Source organism: Telopea speciosissima, chromosome 4, assembly GCF_018873765.1.
Source record: "Telopea speciosissima isolate NSW1024214 ecotype Mountain lineage chromosome 4, Tspe_v1, whole genome shotgun sequence".
Taxonomy (NCBI): domain Eukaryota; kingdom Viridiplantae; phylum Streptophyta; class Magnoliopsida; order Proteales; family Proteaceae; genus Telopea; species Telopea speciosissima.
The window spans coordinates 47,493,101-47,518,624 of NC_057919.1; the positions used below are offsets into that span (position 1 = coordinate 47,493,101).

Genomic DNA, 25,524 nt, shown 5'->3' on the forward strand with positions numbered 1-25,524 from the left:
CACAATAGCTCTTTTCCTACTATGACATTGCTTGAAGGGATACTTCAAGTACCTTGATTTGCTCTCATTCACACTAACAGAAGACATATTCTCTGTTGGAAAAGCAAATGAGGTTACACACATTAAACAAAACAATGAAAACATGATATAATAAAGCCCAGGTTTATTCCCTTGTTTCACTACTATCATAATGTAATGTAAAATAAGGAGAAAATCATTTACCCATATTTGGATATCTGACTAATGGTTGGATGCAGATTTTAGTTCCATTAAATCGAGGATGACTTGAAACAATACTGGTCTATTTTTTTTTTTCTTTATAGGAGAGCAATACAAGTGGTTGCAAAGATAGCAACTTGGCACCCACCTTTCCCTTCTTCATTATCACATAAGAAAACTCCATTAACTTTCATTTCATTTCAAGTTCAAATTTCAAATCTAATGATTCATATTCATGGACCACCACATCAAAGTTCTAAAAATTCTAATTCTAATTCTAATTAAACCCTGAATTTTCATCCCAAATGGAAGGAATTCCATGGGTTTGGATGGGCTTTTCAGGGAAATAGCTAAATACATAGAATCTTTTATGGTATGCGAGTGAAGGTTATGCAGTTTATAGTGAAGGCATTGTCTAGTTCTGAGTAGTAATGGATCTAATTCATTTGTTGTAAACATTGATAAACACCTAGATACTGAGCAACCATGTTTAATTGGGAACCATACCCTTTAAATCAACTAGCTCCTCTCAGTCGTAGCTCCTCTCACGGTGAACATGGTGGTTGAGAAGGGAGAAGAGAAACCTAGGGTTTCGTTAGCAGAGGTGTTCTTTCCCTGAGAGGAACATCTCTAACGGTCATATATGGTAAGTGAGGGTTAGGTTGGTCATTCTACCCTTTCAAGGGTAGAATGGTCTAAAATTGGTCAAAAAAGTCCAGTCGTTTGCACATAACGTTCCAATGTAATGGATTGGACCAAAATGCTACACTCTTTTGAAAGTAAAGGGGAGTTTACAATTAGAAAGGTTATAGGAGGCATTTGGACAAATGGGCATTTGTCAAAAACCCTATATAAAGCAAAGGAATATTTTACGAAAAATAAACAAAAATAAAACAAAGGGAATAAATGACTGAAAAAAAAATCAATAAAGCTAAGCACCGGTCTTCACTCTTCACTGGGTGATGGACTGATGGCCCACACGTAATTAAGATAAGGGGCGTTGTTCTCTGAGCCGCAGCGACCTGGGCACAGCCTGCGCTGCGGCACGGAGAACATTCTCCCTTAAGATAAATACCGTAAGAGCACCACGCATCCTACCACCTATCTGCACTATAATAAATCCCATTACATACAACTGGTGGGATCAGACGACTAAATATCACAACAGTCCAAATCATACGGTATTAGTAGATGGAGCCACGTGTACGGTGCAGACGCAATCGTGTGAGAAAGAGGTATTTTGGTAAATCAGTTAAGCAAGCATGAAAATTTTCGTCAAGTCACTTCAGCATAACGGCCTCGCGTTTGTTCAACAGGGAAACGATTAAGTATGCGCGAAGCACAAAAAGGGCAAAAACACAGAAAGAAAAAGGGGAGTGAGTGGGGGAGGGCGGGAGCGAATAATCGCTCTCTGTATTTTCGCATTTCACACCTCGGTCTCTCTCTCGTTTCGTCTATATATAAGAGCAGAGGTTTTGGTTTTGCTCTTGACTGAAACTTCCTTTTTGTGCTCTGTTTTGCTTTTGGGTTAGATAAGACTGGAGAAGAGAAGAGAAGAGAAGAGAAGAGAAGAGGTTGCAGCAGGTGTTCGTTTTGGTTATAGGCTTTGAGCGATATGTCGAGCGAAAGACCTTTTGTTGAGCTCTGTAAAGGCATTAATGGCCTCGACAAGGTCGTTCTTAGAGAGGTTCGCGGGAGTTCTGCAGAGGTAAGACGGTTTGCCCTCTTCTTTCTTGAATTCTAGAAACCCCCTTCAATTGTCACGTGTTTCAAGTTCTTTTTCCATTTAATGGATCTGGTGATTGATGTGAATGATTTCCTTTTTAATCGGAACTGACTTCTTGAAATCTTCTTGCGCTCTTAATCTGAATTGTATGTTTATTGGTTAAACGATATCGTGTGGTGTGGAACTGTTTTATGTGAGGGAATTGGTGTGGATCTCATGGACGAAGTACTTTTGGAGAGAGTTTATTGATTTAGCCAATAGATCTGCTTGTTTTTATCAGTATTCACATCTGTGTAGGTATTATTTGATTCTTCTTGCTTTTTTTTTTTTTTGGATGAATGATTCTTCTTGCTTTGTTGGATGATTTATACCTTTTCTTGTGTACATTTGCATGTTGGAAACACTGTTCTACATTAAGATCTAAAGATCCGAAGAAGTTAGGCTCGTGTTGCCTGCATTACCTTACTTCCTTCCGAGGGCATTTCTATCTACTATCTTATTTTTTTATCTTTTATTTACAGTCTACTATTATCCCTTTGAAGTGTTTTTGTTTGCAGATGAAGATGTTGGAAGTGTGTCCATCAAAGCCATATTTTTATGGTTTAAACTTTATTAATTGCATGATTTTATGGGTGGTTGTTGCCCTTAGTTTTAACCTAAAAGTTGTTCATAGTTAGGGACAGAATTGGACATGATTTTTGCACGGTACTGTGCGTTCTCAAAAATGTAGATTCTGAAGCACAAGTGTGATTGTACAGATGTGTTCACATTAGAACCTTAAATGGACTACTGTCTGTTGCTTAAGAACAAGATCCTCATCAGTAGGTTACGATTGGTCCCTTGATCTAAGAGGTCCTTATCATTGCAGTTTGACATTATGGGTTTTGATATATCAATAGTTGATGTTTATATATCGGTGCGTTGGATTTCTGGTGTTTGGCAATGAACGAAAGAGATGCTCAACATGGATTCCATTTCTTGTATTGGAGAATATCAGAGAGAATATTTGTACACGATTGGACAAAATCCGGATCCGGTAGCATGTTTGTAAATAGCTTACAATTGGTCCCTTGATCTTAGAGGTCCTTATCATTGCAGTTTGGCATTATGGGTTTTGGTGTATCAATGGTTGATGTTTATATATCGGTGCGTTGGATTTCTGGTGTTTGGCAATGAATGAAAGAGATGCTGAACATAGAATCCATTTCTTGTACTGGAGAATATCAGAGAGTATTTGTACACGATTGGACAAAATCCGGATCCGGTAGCATGTTTGTAAATAGTTTACAAAAGTCTTTGAAAAATATTAAGGGAAAAGGCTGGGCACGCCGTCGGGGTGCCCAACATGTGTCATCTTCTGTCCTCCTCCTTTGGAAAAGACCCCCTTGCCCTCCTGTGTCCAGCAAGGTGATGTATGTATTGGTGAATATATTTAGTTGAAAATTAAAGGCATTATTCGATATTATATTAAAGGTAGATATCCCAATGGGTTCCTACCTCTTCCCTATTATAGCAATATTAGACTATTTAGTAGAATTGTCTTTGATTAGAATTATTATTACTATATAATTCTATGAAGATATTATTGAGAGCGAGAGAATATAGGAAATTATAAGAGTTATAATTTATTAGGAGAGAGACAGAGAGAGTTTCCTAAACTCTTTTCCCACTTTGTTCTTGAATCAACTCTTTCAATTGGTATTAGAGCCTCCCTTATGTTGGATAAGGTTTTTTAATTTTGATTTTGTGTCTTGCATTATATTATTATATAATCATTCTTTTAACATAATAATTAAAAAAAGGTTTCTTGGCCAGACCTGCAAGAGTTGTTGGTAGGCAGGTATGGATTTTGAGGCAGCCAGCAGAGCCAGCAAGGATGCAGGCCCAAGCAGCCAGCAAAGCTCGCAAGTCAGCAGAGCCTGCACAGGTGTAGGCCTTGGCTGTCAGCAGAGCTCACAAGCCAGCAAGGCCCGTAAGGATCAGGACCCGCCAACCTTCGAAGCCCACATGGATGCAGGCCCACTGACTAGCAGAGTCCTTCCAAGTTCCACCAAGCAGCCCACCCACAGGCAGGTAGTGGTAGGCTGCCCGCCTGTAGGCAGGCAGCCAAACAACCCGCGTGCTGGCAGCCAATGGTAGGCCACCACTCGAAAGCAGGCAGCCAGACCGCCTATTACAGGCAAGCAGCCAGTCACCAGCCCGCACTGTGCATAGGCCAGCCAGCCCCGGCAGTGTGCAGGCCAGCCGACTAGTCCATGGGTGGCCGACGATCACTTCCCCTTCACCTATCTCTTGTTTTGAACAGTTATTTTTTTAAAAAAAGTTCAAAGCCAACCTGAGGCTGGTACATTAGCTTGCATGTGGAAGATGGATTGTATTACTAAGATTTTTCAAAACTCTAAAGTAATAAAAACATCTTTATGGTCCTTTCATGAGTTTCTAAACCCTTTTGGGCCTTAGCTTATTGGGCTTTTGGAACTCATTCTGGGCCAGCCCAGCCCAGGCCAGTAAAATTAAAACTGCTTAGACACATACTATTTTAAATTTTGGGATTGTTTATAAATAGTTTATGGACTTATATCGGCCCGTGTTTGGATCATGTCTACCCTAGGGTGGTGGGCCCTTCCAGTGAGGCCTACCAACATTATTTTAAATCTCTTTCTAACATTGAATTGTTTATTGTTGAGGGGTAAGACCTAGGGTTTTTGTTTGTGGGCCAGCGAGTATAACTTGCTGTTTTGGGGATTTTAAGTCTGGCCTTGTTGGTGTGTGATGTGTTGAGGCCCACAGAAATTGTTACTTGGCCAAACACATAGTAAGATGTTGTTTCTCAAGCAAGGGTTTGTTTGGTCTTGTAGTTACTTTTAAGGTCATGTTTAGTTATTGAATTTCTAGTGAGGGTCTGTTGGGTTGTAAGGTTACTAGTATGCAGCTGTTTGGCTATTAAGTGTGTTGTAACCCTGCTTGGTTGTAGAGTGGCTGTTTTATTACAGAATTGCCACTGTAACCCTTATTGTGAATTTCTGTGTCAGAAATTGTTTTAAAAATGAGAATTAAGAATTAATTTTCATGAGATGTTAATTGAAGGATTGTATTTTAATATTTGTAATTTACAGTGGCTATAGAAAATATTTAATTAATGAATGGCTAGTGCGTGTGGATGGCATGATGTGTATGGATGTATGCCCTCCTCTCTCTCTCAATAAAATATATGTACTTCCCTTGGACACCCCAGTTGGTGGGTTGGTTTCTCTAAGGTTGCTTTAACTGGAATGTAAAATAGATTTAGGGTTTTATTAATCGAGAGAGCGATGGAGATGGCGGCAGATGGAGATTGCATGATGCATGCGGTACATCACAATTATTAATTAGTTAATTAATTGAGTGGGTGGAGTATTTGTTGAGGCTGCAATGCTCCTTACAACATTCGTTCTGATTTTAGATGTCAGCCCCTAATCACTGCGTCATTTTGTGCTATTAATACATTCATTTGTTATCGTGGGATGAATGATGTCATGAATTGATAGATGTTTTTGTTCAAATTATATGAAATGTTCATTAATTGATTGTACATGAGTTGATATATTTACATAAGATGAATATTATCCCAGGATTATGGTAGTTGATGCAGGTTCATCATAGATATTGGCTTATTTCTTTAGAAATAGGCCTAAGGTTGGGTTATATACATGTTGGGTCTTTGTTCCCAAGGGTTTTCTATGTATTAGGCCACTTTAATGAGCCTAAACTAGGGTTACATAGGTTGCATACGGGATTAGCCCAATACTTAGTTTATTTTTATGTTTTTTAATTGAACCGGTTCAAATTGGTTGCATCCAATGGGTTCAATGGGTCTAATTTAAGTGAAGAGTTCCTATTGGTTAATAGGTTCTTATATCCTATTGGCTAATATGGAATCTTCTTTTAAATTAGTTGTTTAAGTTAGAGTCTTTTATTTTTAAGTTAGTAGGGGTATCTTAGTCAATTTCCTGTTTTAATTTAATAAAGTTAGTTTAGAACTCTTCCTTCCACGATTTTAAAAGGAAGAGACATTAATTTGTACTAGGATTTGGCTTAGGCCTTTATTATAAATAAAGTATATCGTGGAGGGCTCCCCCATAGATTATTTGAATTAAAAAAAAAACAGATTTCGTGGCTGCCATTGCTGCTGTTCCTTGCTCCCCTGTGTGAGTGTGCATCCTTGTGGATTTCAAGGTAGAAGGGTGGGTGGATTCCTGCGACTCTTTACGCCGTGACAGCTGGGAGGATCTCTCTTCGAAGGTGGTTTCATCCTTCAAACATTCAAGCTACTGCCGGTGGATTCCAGTGTGAGTTTGAGTCGTAATTTTCTGTTTTTATCTTTCCTTTCATTCCCCATTCGATCCTTTAAGTTTTCTGTTCTAATTGCATAAACCCTAGAAGGATCTCAGTTCTGTCCAGATCTGTTTACCCATCAGAAATCATCCAAACTTTGACCACAGCCCCCCCTCACCATTGTTTACACTCGATCCCAGTTGCTGCCCATATTCATCCCCTAAAACCCTAAATCCTTCTTCTCCATAAGAACCCCATAACCCTAAATTGCCCACAACCCATTCTGACCATCAGAAGTGGACCATATCCTGGTCGAATCCTCCCCTCACAGTCCCGTACCTTCGATCCCAAACCCAGCTCTCACAGCCCACTTGAAACCCTAGTTTTGTTAGTTTCCCTTAACCCTAAAACCCAAAACCCTAACCCTAACCCTAATTTCTGCCCTATTTAGCCTAAGCTGCCCACTTGGCCAGCCTTGTTAGGTGAACCCGTTACCCTGGCTCCTAGTGGGATTACTCCTACCTAGGACTACATCACCCTAGTTGGTGGGTTGGTTTCTCTAAGGTTGCTTTAACTGGAATGTAAAATAGATTTTGGGTTTTATTAATCGAGAGAGCGATGGAGATGGCGGCACATGGAGATTGCATGATGCATGCGGTACATCACAGTTATTAATTAGTTAATTAATTGAGTGGGTGGAGTATTTGTTGAGGCTGCAATGCTCCTTACAACATTCATTCTGATTTTAGATGTCAGCCCCTAATCACTGAGTCATTTTGTGCTATTAATACATTCATTTATTATCATGGGATGAATGATGTCATGAATTGATAGATGTTTTTGTTCAAATTGTATGAAATGTTCATTAATTGATTGTACATGAGTTGATATATTTACATAAGATGAATATTATCCCAGGATTATGGTATTTAAATATTCATGCACAGGAGATGTTGTACGTGTGAAATGCACATGAGGTATGTATTATGTGAACATGAGTTGTTCAGACCCTCATTTACAAAGAAAGTCTTAAATGGAAATTCTGAAGGGGTAGAATTTCCATGACCTCCTATTGTTGGTGAGCGTAAAAGGTTTCGTAGGGAAATTCTTGTAAAATGCCAATAGGATAGTGCTTGGATTGGTCGACGAGATGGTTTATTTATTTTCTATGAGATAGATAGTGGACGCAACCAGTGTGAGTGCACTGCGATGGTGGTATTCCTATGGAATCCGTGATTCACTCTGAAATAATAGGTAAACACTTGACTTGAGTGTGTGTGTCAGCCAATAGGATTAGGCACGATACTCGGGTGGCCAAAAAATATTGGAAGTCTATTCTAACATGGAGATATGACAGACAAAGTAAGTCCACCTAGTCAAAATGTGTGAAATGACTCCCAATAGGGTAAGTTGTACATTTAAGGGTTGGTGTGTTCAATTCACATTTACTAAGTTATGAGGGAAGCTTAAAATGTGAGCAACCATTTGATTAGTGTGTCTCGCTTGTATTCAATGGTTTACATATGCAAATTAATTGTACATCATATATCAGCCTTTTCATCATCATCAACCCACTGATTAATTTTTGTATATAAACCGATTGACTGCTCTAAACTATTTGGACTAGATAAGGTATTTCACTCATGCTTTTAGGTGAGCAAAATCACTCTATCCTGGATGAAGATCCTCCTTCCTAAACTAGACTTGACACCTCGATTGAAGAATACGAAACTTACTTGAAGTTGCATTAGATAGACTTTTTACCGATAGTCTATTTTTTTTTGGCTCCCTTAATTAGCCCATCTGGTAATCATATATGGAATAGCCTAGCAGTCAGAACATGACGAGGAAGCTGAAAGAAATGGTTGGTCTGCATTATTAGAATGCTCATCAATCATTTGATTGCGGCCCTTCACATTACCCAGATGACTGAAGGGAATTCAATTCCCGACCATGATAATGATAGGTCGCTTTATAGAATAGTAATCTCTTCAGCCTGTCACAGATGGTTAATTTACACTGACAATGTCCCAGCATCTCTACCCGTTACATTTGATGTGAATATTAACAAATGGTAGAGAAGAGTCTTGAGAAGACCAACAGCTGTAATGATGGTAGTAGTTTTTGTCGTCCTCATTCTAGACCAAGAGGTAGGAGTAAGAAAGGGAAGGTGTGGAGGGGTTTGGACCTCAAAGTCCAGAAGAAAGGGAAAGATTTATATAAGGATAAGAATAAAGAAAATTTTCTATGGTTTACCGGGTTACCGTAAACGGAATTGTCATTGTTGCCTAGCCTCTTTGAGAAGCTGGATGAAAAATTTTCACAAAACATTTGTCCTAATTGAACCTGATGTGTTGCTAATTTGGTATGACCAACCACCACATGATATGAGGACTTCGGCTCCATCGTGCATGCTTACAATTTGATTACAAGGATTCAATAAGACAAGAATGTTTCGTGAAAATACAGTTCGTCTTACTTTGGAGACAGGAGCAGTAACCATAGTGATGATTGTGGGGACATTTGTTTTAAATTTGAATGGGTTTGAAATGCCAGTTTCTAAATGTTTGCGTTCCAAAATGAAATGTGGTTTCAATTTTTCCTATTTCAGAACTTTTTTATTGAAAAATTTGTTTGCTCTTGTGAACTCCACATGCTGATGGCTCTTATTGTCAAGGTCATATAGAGTAGAAAGAACCAATAGGTTGCTGAAGTTAAGATCTTTAGACTGTCTGAAGATGAAAACTTATCCGACTTATGAGTTCTGTCCACAAAGAAATATGACCAAGAAGCCCTTTTCCAAAATGGGTGGAAAAGCCAATTGCGTCTTGGAGTTGATCCGTACTACTACGGGTGGTCATATGAATATTCTAATCTGACTAGGGCATGTATGTTTTATCTCTTTCTCTGACGAACGCTCCCAATTATGGATATGTTTACGTAATGTATTATAAATTGGAAATGCTTGATAAATTCAAGAAATTCCATTCTGAGGTTAAGAGCCAATTAGGTAAACCTATCCAGTGCCTCTGATTAGATCAAGGTGGGTAGTATTTATCAGATGCATGCTAGGGACTGTCTAATGCTGCATGAGATCATGACTCTTCTTAGTGCTCCAAGAACATCATAATGTATGATGTTCCAGTATAACGACATTGGACCTTGTTATAGTTTGAGCTACCTTGTAATGTTGGGAACTTGGGATTATAACTTAGAAATAGCGTTACACACTCTGAATCAGACACTAAGTCTGTTCATAATGTGCATTTTGAATAATGGAATGGGCGAAAGCCTAATCGATGACTTCTTAAAATTTGGCGACTGCTTAGCTTACATACGAAAGCAGCTGACACTTGACAGACAAGATGGAATCTAGGGCAGGAAGATGCTACTTCTTGGAATGTCCTAATAGCATTATAGGGTTCTGTAATCTTGTAGTGCTAGTTGTGGTATAGCTTTCCTTGAAGTGGATTATATCACATTGTGCACATCGTGATAAGATCCAATGGTCATAAAAGAAATTTTCCTATAACTAAGTTCCATATATACCGACTCAACAAATGATTGAGAATCTCAAATTTGTAGAATATCCTCACACTTCGACATAGTGGGAGAAATTACAATACCTCCTATATGTTATACCCTTTTAATGGAGGATACATGTTTGGTTCTTGATATTCGGACAGTTATTATGTTGTTGAGGCTATTTAGGATGTAGACACAAAAAATGAATAGAAGCTAATCGCTTTGGGATGGGCTCTATGCAGTCCAACCAAATCTTGATTCTTGTTGCTCCAATATAAGGCATAAAGCCCATTGGATGCAAGTGGATCCCTGAGATGATGAAAGACTTGGATGGGAGAGTACAGAAATTCAAAGCAAGACTAGTAGTAAAGGTCATACCCTAGAGGAAGGGTGTTAAAACTTTATTTCTAGTAGCAATGGTGAAATCCCTTAGGATTTTATTATTGATGTCTGCATACTATGATAATGTAAGATCTGGTAGTATGACAATAAAACTGTAATGTAAGACTAGAACCAGGATAGGTCTAATCCCAGGCAGGATCAAATAGAAAACACCCCCAATAAACAAGTGATGAAATATTTGGGGAATCGAACTTGTGTCAGTGAGACACAGGTCCTTTTAATTTATAATATTATGATGGAGAACAAGATTACAATAATACCCTTAGGGCAACACTAATACAACCCTACTGGACTATTATACCCTTGTACCCATATTACAACACTCCCCCTCAAGTTGGTGCATAAATATCAACCATGCCCAACTTGCTAACAACAGAAACAAAAGTTTTACAAGGTAGACCCATAGTAAGAACATCAGCCAACTGATCCCCTGGAGAAACGAAGGAAATACAAACAAGTCCCTGTTCAAGTTTTTCCTTGATGAAGTGTCGATCAATCTCCACATGCTTGGTGTGGTCATGTTGAACAGGGTTATGGGCAATGCTGATTGCAGATTTACCATCAGAGTAGAGCCGCATAGGTAATTCAGGTGAGATTCTAAGGTCCTGAAGTAAACCTTTCAACCATAGTAACTCACAAATGCCATGTGCCATGGCTCTAAACTCTGCTTCGGCTCTAGAATGAGCCACAACTGATAGCTTCTTGGTCCTCCAAGTAACAAGATTTCCACCAACATAGGTGCAGTATCTTGAAGTAGATCTTCTATCATTAGAACATCCCACCCAATCAGCATCAGTATAGGACTCAATCTGAAAATGATTGTGAGATGAAATGAGAACACCTTTTCCAGGAGCAGCCTTCAAATAGCGTAGAATCCGATACACAACATCTAAATGGGAAGAATGAGGATTATGCATATATTGACTCACCATACTCACAGCAAACGCAATGTCTGGGCGAGTATGAGACAAATAAATGAGTCTACCAACAAGTCTTTGATAGCTGGTTTTGTCCACAAGTTCTCCTTCCTTGCTCTTAAGATGAGAATTGGGTTTAACAGGGGTATCAACAGGCTTGTAGCCTAACATTCCTGTATCTGTCAACAAGTCAATGGTGTATTTTCTTTGGGAGAGAGAGATACCCTTTGCAGAATAAGCAACTTCAATACCTACGAAATACCTCAATTTCCCTAGGTCTTTGATTTCAAATTCCTTGCCCAAGAATTGCTTTAGAGAGGAGATTTCTTCAGGACTGTTCCCTGTGATGACTATGTCATCAACATAAACTATCAAGAGAGTAACATGTGTAGGAGATCTCTTGATGAAGAGGGTGTGATCGGCGTCACACTATAAATAAGTAATATACAAAGTATATCTTGTATAAAAAGGAGAACTACAAAGTTTGAAGAGGCAAATGCATTTAATTGATTGTATATAAAGGACGAGGTTTCTTATATGTACTAATACCAAAATTTTTTAAGTATCGTATCAGCACCGTATTGTATTGATACCTTAAAGACACGATACGTATCGGTTAGTATCAGTGGATACAGAAGGATACTTAAAACCTTGATTAATATTTATTTTGTAAATGTTTTTGATATAAGTATAATGGTCCAATCAATGGTACAAATTCTCTTTACATAGAATTTTGAGTCTAGGGTGGCAACAATAATTATTACCATGCCTTGGGGATTGTTACGTGATATTGTTTTAAGTGGAGGCATGTGGCTGGGATTGGGAGAAATGAGAGTTATTTTACCTTTGCTGTGCATAATGGTAAATATTTTTGCTTTGGAATTAAAGACATTATCCAATATTATTATATTAAAGGTAGGTATCCTCTTAAGAGATTCCTTCTTAACTATTTCAGCAACATTAGACTTTTCAGTTTGTTACAATATAATTCTAAATAGATATTATTGTGAGAGGGAATATAATAAACCGTAGGCAAACGCTTTGTGCACGGCCATGCATGATGCACGGTTATGTACACAACCATTGGATGAGGGATGAGGGATGAGGGATGAGGGTTTACAGTGCACCTTCTTCACCCCATCTGATGGCTGTGTGCATGGTCGTGCACCATGCATGACCGTGCACGCAAACCTTCCACTAAATTATAGGAGTTATAATTATTAGGCAAGGAGAGAGAATAAGAGTTGGATTAGGAAACTCTTTTTAGGGGTTTCCAAAATTCAATAGATAAGGTATGAAGGAGGCTTGACTGTACAAGCTTGCCAAGGTTCTCCCCTTCCACCAAATTCTCTCCCCCTTGGAATCATCTCTCTCATGTCTCACTCTCTCAATTTAGGGTTTCATCTCCCCAATTGCATTCTCCTTCTCTCCTCTATATACTACAGTGAGATTAGGGCTTGTAAAGAGTGATTGAGCAATAGAAGATTCTCTCCTTGGTGTCAGTGCAATCTTTGCCTGAGGATTTGTTTGAGGATACCCAGTGTTGCAACTTAGAGGAAGAGCTAAGTTTCCTAGGAGGTACTACACGTGTGGTACTCAAGGTAACTTTTCTCCCTTCCAATGGTTGGAAATTTTTTGATTGTACCCATACATACCAACATGAGGACTGATCATAGGGGATTAATTGCATTAAATTTTATTTTTGCTCTGCATTCTTGAATCAACTCTTTCAGAAGTTGGGCTCTCAAAATTTTCCCCTCTTGGCTCTTACTTCTGGTTATATCACATTTTCATTTTGTGACCCGTTTGGTAAACCTTCATTGTTTCCCGAAGGTCTGTAGTATCTGTCATTGTTTTCTGCCTCCAGTGTTCCGGTGATTTGCTATTTTGAATTTGGAGAGTGGTTCATCCATGATGAATTGATGTACATTCAAGTCTCATTTGCATAATATTATGTCTTGATATTGAACATGTCACCCTATTTCCCATGGTCAAGGGGATTCAGAGTCAGAATCAAATGATTCTTTGTAACTTCATTTCTGCATATAGTAACGACTTATAGATGCATCAAAAGCTTATGGCCTTTCAGGTATGATGTAAAACAATGATTGATACATATTATGACAACTAAATTGTTCTTGTTCGAGATGTCCATTGTCTAATTCTACAAGTTGAAACACAACGGAGTGTTATCAGAATATATTATGATATCTTGGTAGAGGTCATACAACTTTGGACATCAAACCAGAAAATTGACATTGAAATTTGGGGGTGTGTGTTGCTTCAAAAGTATTAATTAAGTACATTAGATGCCAATTTTTAAACCAGAAGATAGGTATATGTAGCATTGGTTTTCCACTAGAAACAAGTTCAATAGATGGTTCCTACTTGCTTCAACCTCTTAAGTGAGACCTGTATTGGCCATTGAGATATATGAAATTGATGGTTTGTAATTGCTTACTTTCCAGTTAAGTAAAACCTGTATTGGTCATTGGGATTGTTAAAGTGTAATCACAATAGGGGGAGTGTCCCTATTGTGGTGTGTGTAAAGTGATAGTGTTTAAAATTAGGTTTAGAGTTCAGGTTTATGTTTTTGTCTTCTTTAGTTATTGGCTTTAGTTGTAATTGTGTAATTAGACTACACTCTTACTAGGTTTCCTACTAAGAGTACAATACTGAAATATAATATAAAGGCTATTGCTGGACCATGATAGAATCATTCAATTCCTATCGTGTCCGGCTCAACTTCTATCTCTCTGTGTGTGTGTGTGTTTGTGTTCTCTTCTTCTTCTTTATCTTCAGATTCTGGTTTGTATTCTCCGATTTTATCACATGGTATCAGAGCTATGAAGAAGGAAAAATAAAAAAGCTATGAAAACCTAGTTGGAACAAAAAAAAAAAAAAAAACAAAAAAAAAACTAGGGTTTCTGCTGTTTTGATGGTACCTTGCTGTGCATTTTTCATGCTGTTACCGCTGCTGATCATTCTCTACCCTGTGTGCCCCTTTTTTCTTGCAATTCTGTCCTAAATTTTCCCTGTTCCTCTTTTGGGTGGTAGTTGCAGTCCTCCTAAGATTGATTGATCTCCTTTGTAATCAATCCATTTGGCCTAATATTTTGGACATAAGTCGCTCTTCATAGGCGACCTAACACCCGAATCTGGTTCCTTGAGTCTTCCTTTGCAGAGAACCAAATTCATTCTTGTATCTGGTTACAGTCCTTCCGCCAGGGTTCCTTTTCAGAGATTTTATTCTCAAATGTTTCTTGTGATTTGGTAATTTTGTGTGTTGGATTCCATAGGACTGGTGATTGCAGGCCTGCTCCTAAAATTTCAAGAGATTTGAAGCTCCCTGTGAAGAACCAGATCGAACACAAGAGGCACTCCTCTGCTGGTTGTGTTTGTCAAAAGTTGAAGAAGACTCACGATTTGTTGGTTTTTAATTCCTTCATTTGCTGATTTACATAACTACCCCTCTCATCTTCATTAATTTTGTTTTGTTCCATACCTTATATTTGCTTCCAGGTCTATCCTTGGTCAATAAATACTATTGCCTCTCTTGTCCGTTCCCTATTTAGCTATCAAATTGTCCCTTGAAAAATCTGGTTATTTAGAAGTCTGTCATTCCTCTCTAGTGATTGGACTTTTGTTGGATCAGGTGGGTCCATTACGAACACAAATCCTATTTTGATCCTGGGTTCCGCATTCAACCCCTTTATGTCCAATACCTTGTTACCTACCAAGTACTCCCTTAGATAATCTGATTAGTTACAGTTCTGCCATTCCCTACTAATTTTTTTTTGGTACCTGTGCTTTATATGAAGATCCAGCCATCGAATTACCACCAATTTTTGCAGTAATATTTGTTTGAATGATCACTACACTTGGTTTGAAGATTTTCCAGATCAGATTTATTTTTTCATGGGTTTCATTGTAACCAGCTAATTTGGTGGGCGTGCTATATATAATGCAAACCAGCGGTTGGATCAACTCAATATTTTGGGGATTATTGTTATTGTTTGCAAGGAGCTTCTGACCAGAATTTGGAAGATATCAGGCTCTCTGGTTTTGGATTGTCAATTTAATACTAGTCTGCTCTGTTTGTGTCCTGTATTGGCGTTATCTATCTACTTTAGTCTGATCCGTTGCTGCTATTGATGCAATTGCGGCTGCTCTTGATTATGGGATTTAATGTTATTTTGCAATGCTGGTTATTGCTGCCATATGATGATCGGTTATCCTCTAGTGTTCTCCCTTGCATTATTTGTCCACGTGTAGTGCTACACACAAGGTTTAAAATCTGGTTTTGTTTCGGTGTTTCGGTCCAACTGAAATATCCAAAATAACATTTCCTGCAAGGTTTCAGTTGGTTAATTCGGTTGGTTTTAGGCCAAATTAAGGCCTGAAACTTCATGGAAACCCTATTTTAGGTTATATAAACACATGTAAATGTTCAAATTGCAAAATTAGTCACCCAAAGTGGTGTTTTGGATTTGCACCTTGATTGGCAGTATACGGTCGAATCCTAATGTATAACTTAGTTAATTACACTTGCACATTGTTTAAGACTTTAAGTACTAGAAGACATAATAATTAATAAGCAATTTAAACAAGTAAATTCTCTGCCTAACATAAAGTTAGTGACTCATAATTCATAATATTAAGTACGTAATTTGGATGATATCAATATATTCTCTTAATACAAGTCAACTAGTCAAGTGACTCAAGTGTCTACTAAATACTAATAATAATTATTGCGCCATCTAGGATCGATCCCACTCATACTCCGATGGAGCCGACGTGCATTATCCTTTGACTGTAGGACATATGAATGCCACATCATAGTCTGGGAGAAGAAACGAGTAGTGTTCTCCATAGTTGCCATGCAAATTGCATCATCGACATGCTGAAGGTAACTTATCCTAGGATATGGGTCACCAAAGTATGAAGAACTACCCACTAATCCACTGTGATATGATGACTCTGGGAGCATGTACGGGTACGGCTGGTGGGTTGGGTAGGAGAAGATGTCATCCACAAAAGATGATAGACTACGTCCCTGTGAGTGGGAGTCGTACTCAAAACTGGGAATGGATGAAGAAGATATATGCTCCCTCCCAAGTGAACTGCCCATATTGATGTGAATGAGATGAACTGTACTCTGAAGGTGCTGGAGATGGACTGCTCTCTCCGCGAAAAGATGGGGTACGCCAATGCCCACTTGATCTGCTGTCCCTGTTGCCAATACTCAATCCACCAACAGAGCTAGATATTGAAAAAGCTAAAAGAGCCAGGGGCAGGCCCAAAATAACTCTAGGAGAGGTGGTTAAGCACTCAAGCAAGACATGCATAGCCTAGGGCTTATACCACATATGACTCTAAAAAGAGCTGAGTGGAGGGCAAGGATCCATGTGGCCGACCCCGTTTAGTTGGGATAAGGCTTTGTAGTGGTTCTTACCCTGATTATTACAGGAGCCATGCTCACAGCATGAAGCCGTGAAATTGCTACCGAGAATGGGGGAAGAAAAGAAAAAAGGGAAAAAAGCAGTGAAATTGTTGCAAGGAGGAGCTCGTGTCTTGGCCGGAACTAAATTAGTACTATTATAAAAAGTATAGACAGTCTTCGACATCTAAACTCTTAATTCTGAAGATGGGCAGAGCAAAGTTTTGCAAAACAATTGGGTTAATTTCATATGTGAATATGCTGCTCCTCCTGCAGTGGCTTCCACTATCCTTGGTGGCAGCAATTTCATGATTGCCACTGGCAATTTTGTCTATTCCATCCATGACTCGTTGTAGCTGTTTATTTCCGGGGACTGAACATTGTAATTGCCTCTTACTATCCTTGGTGGCAGCAATTTCATGATTGCCACCGGAAATTTTGTTTATTCCATCCATGACTCATTGTAATTGCCTCTTACTACTCTGATTGTCTTGTGGTTTCCTAATTCTGCAAGTTAAATTAACCTGTATTTTAGCCTGCACACGTGAGGTTAAGTGAAGTGGGGCAGGGCGGGGGTGCTGTGGGGAGTGGGGGCAAGCCTGAGCGCAGGGAGTGTAGGGGGCGGAGAGAGGGAGGGGGAGGAGAGCCGGAGATAGAGATGGAGATGGAGAAGAAGGGGATAAGGAGAGGGAGGAGGGGTAAATTACGGGAAATTCCCTAACTTTAAAAGTTGGCAAGTGATGTGGGAAGGACAAATAAGTCCGGTTACTATAATATATATTAACCAGGTTGGTTACAAATAGATTTATCCACATAACCTAAAGGAAAATATCAACTAAAAGTAAACCGACTCAAACTGAAGTCAAATTGAAATTCCAAAATAGAAATCTCATAACAACCAGTCATGAAATTGGCCATAAAATTCAGAAATCAACTTGACACTGCCATTCTTAGTCTTTTTGAGATTCACAATAATGTACTAACCAATACAAGAAGAAAAATGTCAATATGATAACCTGTATCACAATAATGTACTAACCAATCCTTCTCGCCATTAAAAGCACATTCTCATCCAAAGTAATTAGCATTTATTGCTCTATTTTTCAAGGAAAACAGGAGGGGGGATACATAGAAAAGAAATCCGTTGAGTATAGGTTATTAGGAGATACAATGGAATTTTTCTTACACTTTGGATGAAGAGAATATATCTTGCATTGATCAGCAGACTTGATGTTTACTACATCTAGATTGGTATCAACCTAATACTACCAATCTACAAGAACATGCGACAAGGAGAAACCATAATTTTGAGAAGTCATACTACAAACACTTTAAACAACACTCCAATATGATGTCGTCAAGCGAGATTGAGTTACTAGTTACTAGGTCACGCAAACTATTGTCGTTCCTTTTCGGAAAATTAACAAATCCTCCTCGTCATTATTTTTATCCACAACATATATACTATACTTTTGAGAAAAACTGAAGCTCATACCCAATGATAATATTCTGTATAGTTTTTTTTTTCCGTAAAGCCTGTGGGAGTTCATAAGTTCATACAATAGACCTAGGTTGAAAACATGCCATTTTTGACACATGAAACCAAGCACTACCCTGCTGCTTCAAAAAAGAAGGGGGATGGGTGGGTGTATATATATGAAGGAATAATTGGAGTGGCTTGTCAATTTGACACAGCCAATATATATATATATATATGAAGGAATAATTGAAGTGGCTTGCCAATTTGACACAGCCAAGGATTATATTTATAATGATAGAAAGAAGGTTCCAAAATAAGAACAATTACATAATTACCCTTAGGCATAAATAGAAACAAGATAACTAACCTCATGGGTCGATCTTATAATATGGATCGACCCATGTTACATAGAAAAACCATTTGTCAACACTCCCCCTCAAGTTGGTGCATAGATGTCTGTCATGCCCAACTTGCACACACGAGGAAGAAATGTTTTTCCACTTAAACCCTTAGTGAACACATCTGCCAATTGTTCCCCAGACTGAACATAAGGAACACAAACAGTCCCATTATACAAATTATCCATGAGAAAGTGACGATCAATTTCTATGTGCTTCGTCCTATCATGCTGTACTGGATTATGAGCAATACTTATTGCTGATTTACTATCACAATAGAGCCGCATAGATAGAGTGATAGTGTTGAATAATGTACACCAGAATACCGGGGGGGGTATTCTGGTCTTTTTGGTGTTTTATTTATTCTTTACTTATGTATTTATGAGCAAGGGTAGAAATGTAATTAGGTTTGTGACACTGTTCACATGAACAGTGTTCCCCTTTGTAACCTCTTTTATTATTATAAATAGAGAGTTTGACTGATCTCATTGATCATTCAAGCATTCTCCAATTTTCTGTTTTGTTAACATGGCATCAGAGCCAAATTCTCTGATCTAGTTTTTCAAAACACCATCCCCTCCGTCGTTTTCTCTTCCACCTCCTTTCACTCGATCTTCTCCTTCTCCCTTCTTTTTCTTCTTGGTCCTCTTCATTCACTAGGGCAACACTAATGAGGTGATCTCACGATCTAGATGCTGCCCTCAATTCAACCTCTTCAATCAATGGTTTAATCACATATCATTCTCGATAGTTGCTGCCTTGCATCTCTGCGATTTTTTTTGGAGTCCTCTCCTTGAAGATCGAGCTCTCTTTTGCATTGGAAGCTGATTTTCTCTATTGGACATCCTTCATAGCAGTATTGAACAGCTACTATCACAGGAATTTCAAGTTTTTTGAAGGCTATACCAATTGTCGATCTCACCTCAGGGTTTTTTGACTTTTATCGATTTTTTGTTTTTCTTCTCTTTGCTTTGGCTGCCCTTCGGAGATCTTCTTCACTCTACTTCAAGGAACACTCGACAGTACTTTCAGCCACTTTCAGAATTTTTTGAAGACCCCTAACCCTAATCGATCTCCTCTTTCAAGGTTTTGCTTCAAAACCCTGAGCCTTATCGATATTTGGGTTAGGGCTGTTTTGCTACTACCTTTTCTTCTTCAAGCAAGTTGCTACTGCCAGAGGAGTTATTAGACCTACAATTCAGCTTCTACTTCTGAATTTTCTGCCACTTTTTGCCATCATCATGCCGGACTCTGAAGTTACTACGGCTACTTCTGGAGGAGATAATCAGTCCTAGACTGAGTTCCTCCCCTATGCTGCTGCCATTAAACTTGATGGATCAAATTATCTCATGTGGGCCAGGTCACTTTCTCTAATTGTGGCTGGTAGAGGACTTACTGGCCCCACTACATAGCCAACTTAAGAGGGTCCCTCTAGAGCTCAATGGAATGCCAATGATGCTATGGTCAAGTCCTTCGTCCTCAATTCTATGCAACATAACCTCTCTAGTCAGTACCTTCTCCTTTACACTGCCACACGGATTTGGACTGCTGTCAAAGGAACCTATGGTCGTTCGTGTAATGGTCCATAGGTTTATGAGAAAAGGAAAACACTCCAAAATACTACTCAAAAGGAGCTGTCTGTCACTAAATATTATGCTGCCCTCAAAAGATTATGGCAACAAGTCAGCAACTAGATCACTATGCTCGATTTCAGCCCTCCACTGCTGCCGGCATCACTACCTATCATTCTTATGTGGACCAGTTTTGGGTGTATGATTTTTTGGCTGGCCTTAATGCTGATTATGATCTCATTCGTGTGCAAGTTCTTGGTGGGGTCCCTTTCCCCACTTTGGAGGAGACCTTTTCTTATGAGTTGTCATGGCGTCGCCATGGTGTCATATCGCTGGAGAAGTGGGCATATCGACCACCGATATGGTTGATGTAAGAATATCGACTGATATGGCCTCCATGTTGTCGCCATGGCGCCGCCATGGACGCCATACCACGACATATGGCCATATCGGGCGACATGGTTGTTTCAAATTATAAAACTTAATTTTTTAACAATAATTTTTTTAACTATTTTTTATTTTAATGCTTTTTCCTTAACATAAAAAAAATAAAAAAAACATTAAACGGAAAACACTAATACACAATCACATATTCACACCAACAATTTTTTTTTTTTGAATTTAGATGGGTTGTTTATTAGCTTTATTCACTTAATATAAGTTACGTTCTTGTAATTGTTTATTTGTTTTGTTACTTTTGTAGTCACTTTCATATGAATCATATCTCAACTCTCATGATTTTTCAACTTTATTATCAGCAAGACTATTGCTATCAATTATTTGATAATCTATGATTTCATATACACTAATGGATATTACATTTTCACGAATTAAACCATAGTAGATTAGTAGTACACTTTCATGTTAATTTTTTATGTTATAGGGTATATATTATAGCATACTAAATGACATTAAAAATAGAGAAAATAAAACATGGTAGATATGATCGCCATGGCAACGCCATGCGGGGCGACATGTCGATATATCGACATGACACCCCTCCTTCGACTTGGATCGCCGTGACAACGTGACAATTATAGTACTCTTCACAGTGAAGAAACACATCGGGCTGCTATGATGTTGACTCCTACGGTTGAGAGATCAACTTTACAGGCTGCTACTGGCTCCAGCCCTATTCCTCCTTCTGAGAGTATTTCTTCGGCTTCTACTGCATCACCAAAAGACCCTGTGAAGTGTGAATATTGCAACAAACTTTATCACACTAAGGCTCAATGCTAGAAATTACATGGGAAGCCCGCTGATTTTGAGGCCAAACGTGGTCGTGCTAAATCTAAAACTAAGGCTAATCACACTGAAAGTGTAGCTCCAGCCCCCTCTGCTAATAATGTTTTTTCCAAGGAAGAATTTTAGGCTCTCCGGTGTATATTACAGACATCCGCTGCCTCTACTACATCTCCTACTGGTTACTCCAATCCTTCAGGTTCCCACTTTGCTCATTCAGGTATCTCCTTTGCTGGTCATTGTGCATCGGTTGTCTCCACTCCATGGATTATAGACTCCGGTGCCACTGATCACATGACAGGTTCTTCCAGCCTTTTTCACACCTATTCCCCTACTTCTGGCAAGGACAAAGTAAAAATCTCTGATGGATCCCTCTCGTCCATTTCAGGGAAAGGGTCCATTAGCTGTTCCCCATCTCTTACCTTGCCTTCTGTGTTGCATATTCCCAATTTTACTACTATTCTTCTTTCTATTAGTAGTATTACAGAAAATTTGAATTGTAAAGTGACATTTTTTCCTACCCATTGTGTCTTTCAGGAATTGGATTAGGGGAAGACGATTGGATCGGGTAAAGTGCATGGTGGATTGTACCTGCTTGATGGCGAACCTCTTGCTACACAAGCATTACCTTCTCGGCTTTGTCAACCTGGATCTTTCTCCTCTGCATTACACCAATGGCATTCTAGACTAGGACATCCCCCATTAGGAACTCTATCTCATTTGTTTCCAGCATTAGTTAAAAGTTGTACTAAGGAAGATTTTTTTTTGTGAGCCTTGTGTCTTGGCCAAACAGACACGTTCAAATTATCCAGTTTCTAATAAAAGGTCTTCTTCCTTATTTCATTTGGTTCATACTGATGTGTGGGGTCCTAGTAGAAAAGCTTCTCTCTAGCCATTGGTGGTATGTCACTTTTATAGATTGTTATTCACGATTCACTTGGGTCTACCTCATGCACAATAAAAATGAAGTTTTTTCCTGTTTCTAGCATTTTCACAAGCTGGTCCAGACCCAATTCAATGCCACTCTCCAGGTCTTGAGAAGTGACAATGTGACAGAGTATATGGAAGGTCAGTTCCAAAGATACCTTGCTGCCCATGCGATCTTACATCAAACCAGCTGTGTTGATACTCCAACCCAAAATGGTGTGGCTGAAAGAAAAAACCGCAATCTCTTAGAGGTGGCTAGAGCCCTTATGTTTGATCGTAATGTTCCTTCCTTTTATTGGGGAGATGCAGGCCTCACTGTAGCCTATTTGATTAATAGGCTATCTAGTCGGGTTCTTGACTCCAAGTCCCCTGTCAAGCTCTTACTTGGTTCTTCTTCTTTTATTGTTCCCCCCAAGGTGTTTGGCTGCGTTTGTTATGCCAGGGATACTAGGTCCCTTGGTAAACTTGAACCCCGTAGTCTCCGCTGCATTTTCTTAGGGTACTCTGGCATCCAGAAGGGGTACAAGTACTATTATCCTCCTGCCAGACGTACCTTGGTCAGTATGGATGTTGTTTTTCATGAGAATGTTTCATATTATTTGTCCCCACCTCTTCAGGGGGAGAGTGTTAGTGAAGATGTGCTAACCATAGACCCTCCCCTCCAGTCTGTTTATAATGAGTCTGTTCTTGATCGGTCTGTCCCTGTTCCTCTTACTCCTAGTCCTCTCTCTACTTCAGGGGGAGAGGTTCCTATACCGGAGGAGACCATCACAGATGATGTTGTTGACATTCCTCTTCAGGGGGAGCAAACTGCAGTCCAGACTCCTGTTCAGAAGACCATTAGGGAATTTCACAGGAGGATTAATGAATCTAATATGCAGACTTATACAAGGAAGCATAAGCAGCTTCAATCAACTGTTGCACCAGTACCCATCCAATTGCCGAACCTGGTTTTAGAACCTGCCTCTCCACCTGGTAATATTTCTTCTCTTAATGTACCTATTGCTCATCGCAAGGGTGTCAGGGCTTGCATAAGCATCCTATATCCCATGTTGTTTCTTATGATTCCCTTTCCCCATCATTTCGTGCTTTTGTTTCTTCTCTTTCTTCTGTTCGTATTCCTAACAATTGGCAGGAAGCTCTATCAGATGAAAAGTGGAAGGCAACAATGATGGAAGAAATGACATATGGGAGCTTGTGGTTCTTCCACCTGGGAAGAGAACTGTTGGATGCAAGTGGGTGTTTGTAGTGAAACAGAAAGTGGATGGCACTGTGGATAGGTATAAGGCATGACTCGTGGCAAAGGGGTTCACTCAGACATACGCCATTGATTACCAGGAGATCTTTGCCCCTATTGCAAAGCTGAATACTGTTCGAGTTTTGCTATCATGTACTGTTAACCTTGGATGGGATTTGCAACAGCTGGATGTGAAGAATGCTTTCCTAAATGGAGAGCTGGACGAGGAGGTGTACATGGACATTCCACCAGGGTTCTCTTGTGATAAAAATCAAGGAAAAGTGTGTAAATTGAAGCGTGCACTTTATGGGCTGAAGCAGTCACCTCGAGCATGGTTTGGCCGGTTCCACAAGGCCATGATTTCTGTAGGCTATAAGCAGAGTAATGCTGATTACACTCTCTTTATAAAGAGGGTTGGTGAAAAACTCACTGTTCTTATAGTCTACGTTGATGACATAGTGGTTACTGGCAATGATGGTGGTGAGATTAGCTGGTTGAAGACCTTCCTTGGGCAGGAGTTTGAGATCAAAGATCTAGGAAAGCTACGGTACTTTCTTGGGATTGAAGTTGCCAGATTCTCTAAAGGCATCTTTCTCTCCCAAAGTAAGTATGTCCTAGACTTATTGGCCGAAACTGGTTTGTTAGGTTGTCACCCTTCAGATACTTTTATGGATGCTACTGTTCGTCTCAAGGAAAAAGAGGGTGAACCTGTTGATCAAGGCCGGTACCAAAGACTTATGAGGAAGTTGATTTATCTCTCACATACACGTCCTGACATTGCTGTCGCTGTGAGTACTGTGAGTCAGTTTATGCATGATCCTACTCTTCTCATATGGAGGTTGTTCTTCGTATCCTTCACTACTTGAAGTCAGCTCCTAGAAAAGGCATTCTCTTGTCTCCACATGGTCACCTACGGATAGAGGCATACACTGATGCTGATTGGGCTGGTTCTGCAGATCACAAGTCTATCTATGGGTATTGTTCTTTTGTAGGTGGCAACCTTGTCACTTGGCGTAGCAAGAAGCAAAATGTAGTTGCTCGTTCTAGTGTCGAAGCAGAATTTCGGGCTATGGCATAAGGCATTTGTGAGTTACTTTGGCTCAAAGGTTTGCTACAAGTTCTTGGTGTCCCTATTCGTCTTCCTATGATGTTGTATTGTGACAACAAGGTGGCAATCAGCATTGCACATAATCTAGTACAACATGATCGTACTAAGCATATTGAAGTGGATAGGCATTTCATCAAGGAGAAGTTAGAAGAAGGGCTGATTTGTGTTCCCTTTGTGAAGTCTACTGATCAACTTGCTGATATTTTCACCAAAGGATTATCTGGAAAGCTATTTCATCCTAATCTAGTTAAGTTGGGCATGATTGACATATTTGCTCCAACTTAAGGGGGAGTATTGAATAATGTACACTAGAATACCGTGGGGGTATTCTGGTCTTTTTGGTGTTTTATTTATTCTTTACTTATGTATTTATGAGCAAGGGTAGAAATGTAATTAGGGCTGTGACACTATTCACATGAACGGTGTTCCCCTTGTAATCTCTTTTATTATTATAAATAGAGAGCTTGACTGATCTCTTTGATCATTCAAGCATTCTCCAATTTTCTGTTTTGTTAACAGATAGGAATATTTAAATCTTGCAACAAGGTTTTGAGCCATAAAAGCTCACAAATTTCAAGAGCCATAGCTCTAAATTCAGCTTCTACACTAGAGCGAGCCACCACTGTTTGCTTCTTGCTGCGCCATGTAACAAGATTTCCACCAACAAATGTACAATAGCCGGAGGTAGATTTACGATCATGCGGACCAGACCAGTCTGGGTCAGTGTAGGCCTCAACTCGAAGATGGCCCTGTGGAGACATTAAAACCCCTTTGCCAGGGGCCGACTTCAAGTATCTCAAAATTCTAAATACGGCTTCCAGATGATGAGAGCGTGGATCATGCATAAATTGACTAACCAGACTCACAACATAGGCAATGTCAGGCCTAGTATGAGAAAGATAAATTAATCTGCCTACTAATCTCTGATATCTCCCCTTGTCAATTGGTTCACCATCAGTACTACGAAAAAGAACATTGGCCTCAATAGGAATGTCTACAGGAGAGCTCCCCAGCATGC

General features: G+C 39.3%; 1 protein-coding gene across 1 annotated transcript in view; it reads left to right on the plus strand.

The window, feature by feature from the left end:
• The first annotated feature begins 1,640 nt into the window (after window positions 1-1,640).
• Window positions 1,641-25,524, plus strand: part of LOC122658896 (putative glucose-6-phosphate 1-epimerase) — a 42,206-nt gene continuing 18,322 nt past the window's right edge. Inside the window, exons 1-2 of the mRNA XM_043854050.1 lie at window positions 1,641-1,655; window positions 1,752-1,927. Coding sequence (XP_043709985.1) covers window positions 1,835-1,927 — 93 coding nt within the window. The 5' untranslated portion in view covers window positions 1,641-1,655; window positions 1,752-1,834. The remainder of the gene's footprint in view (window positions 1,656-1,751; window positions 1,928-25,524) is intronic.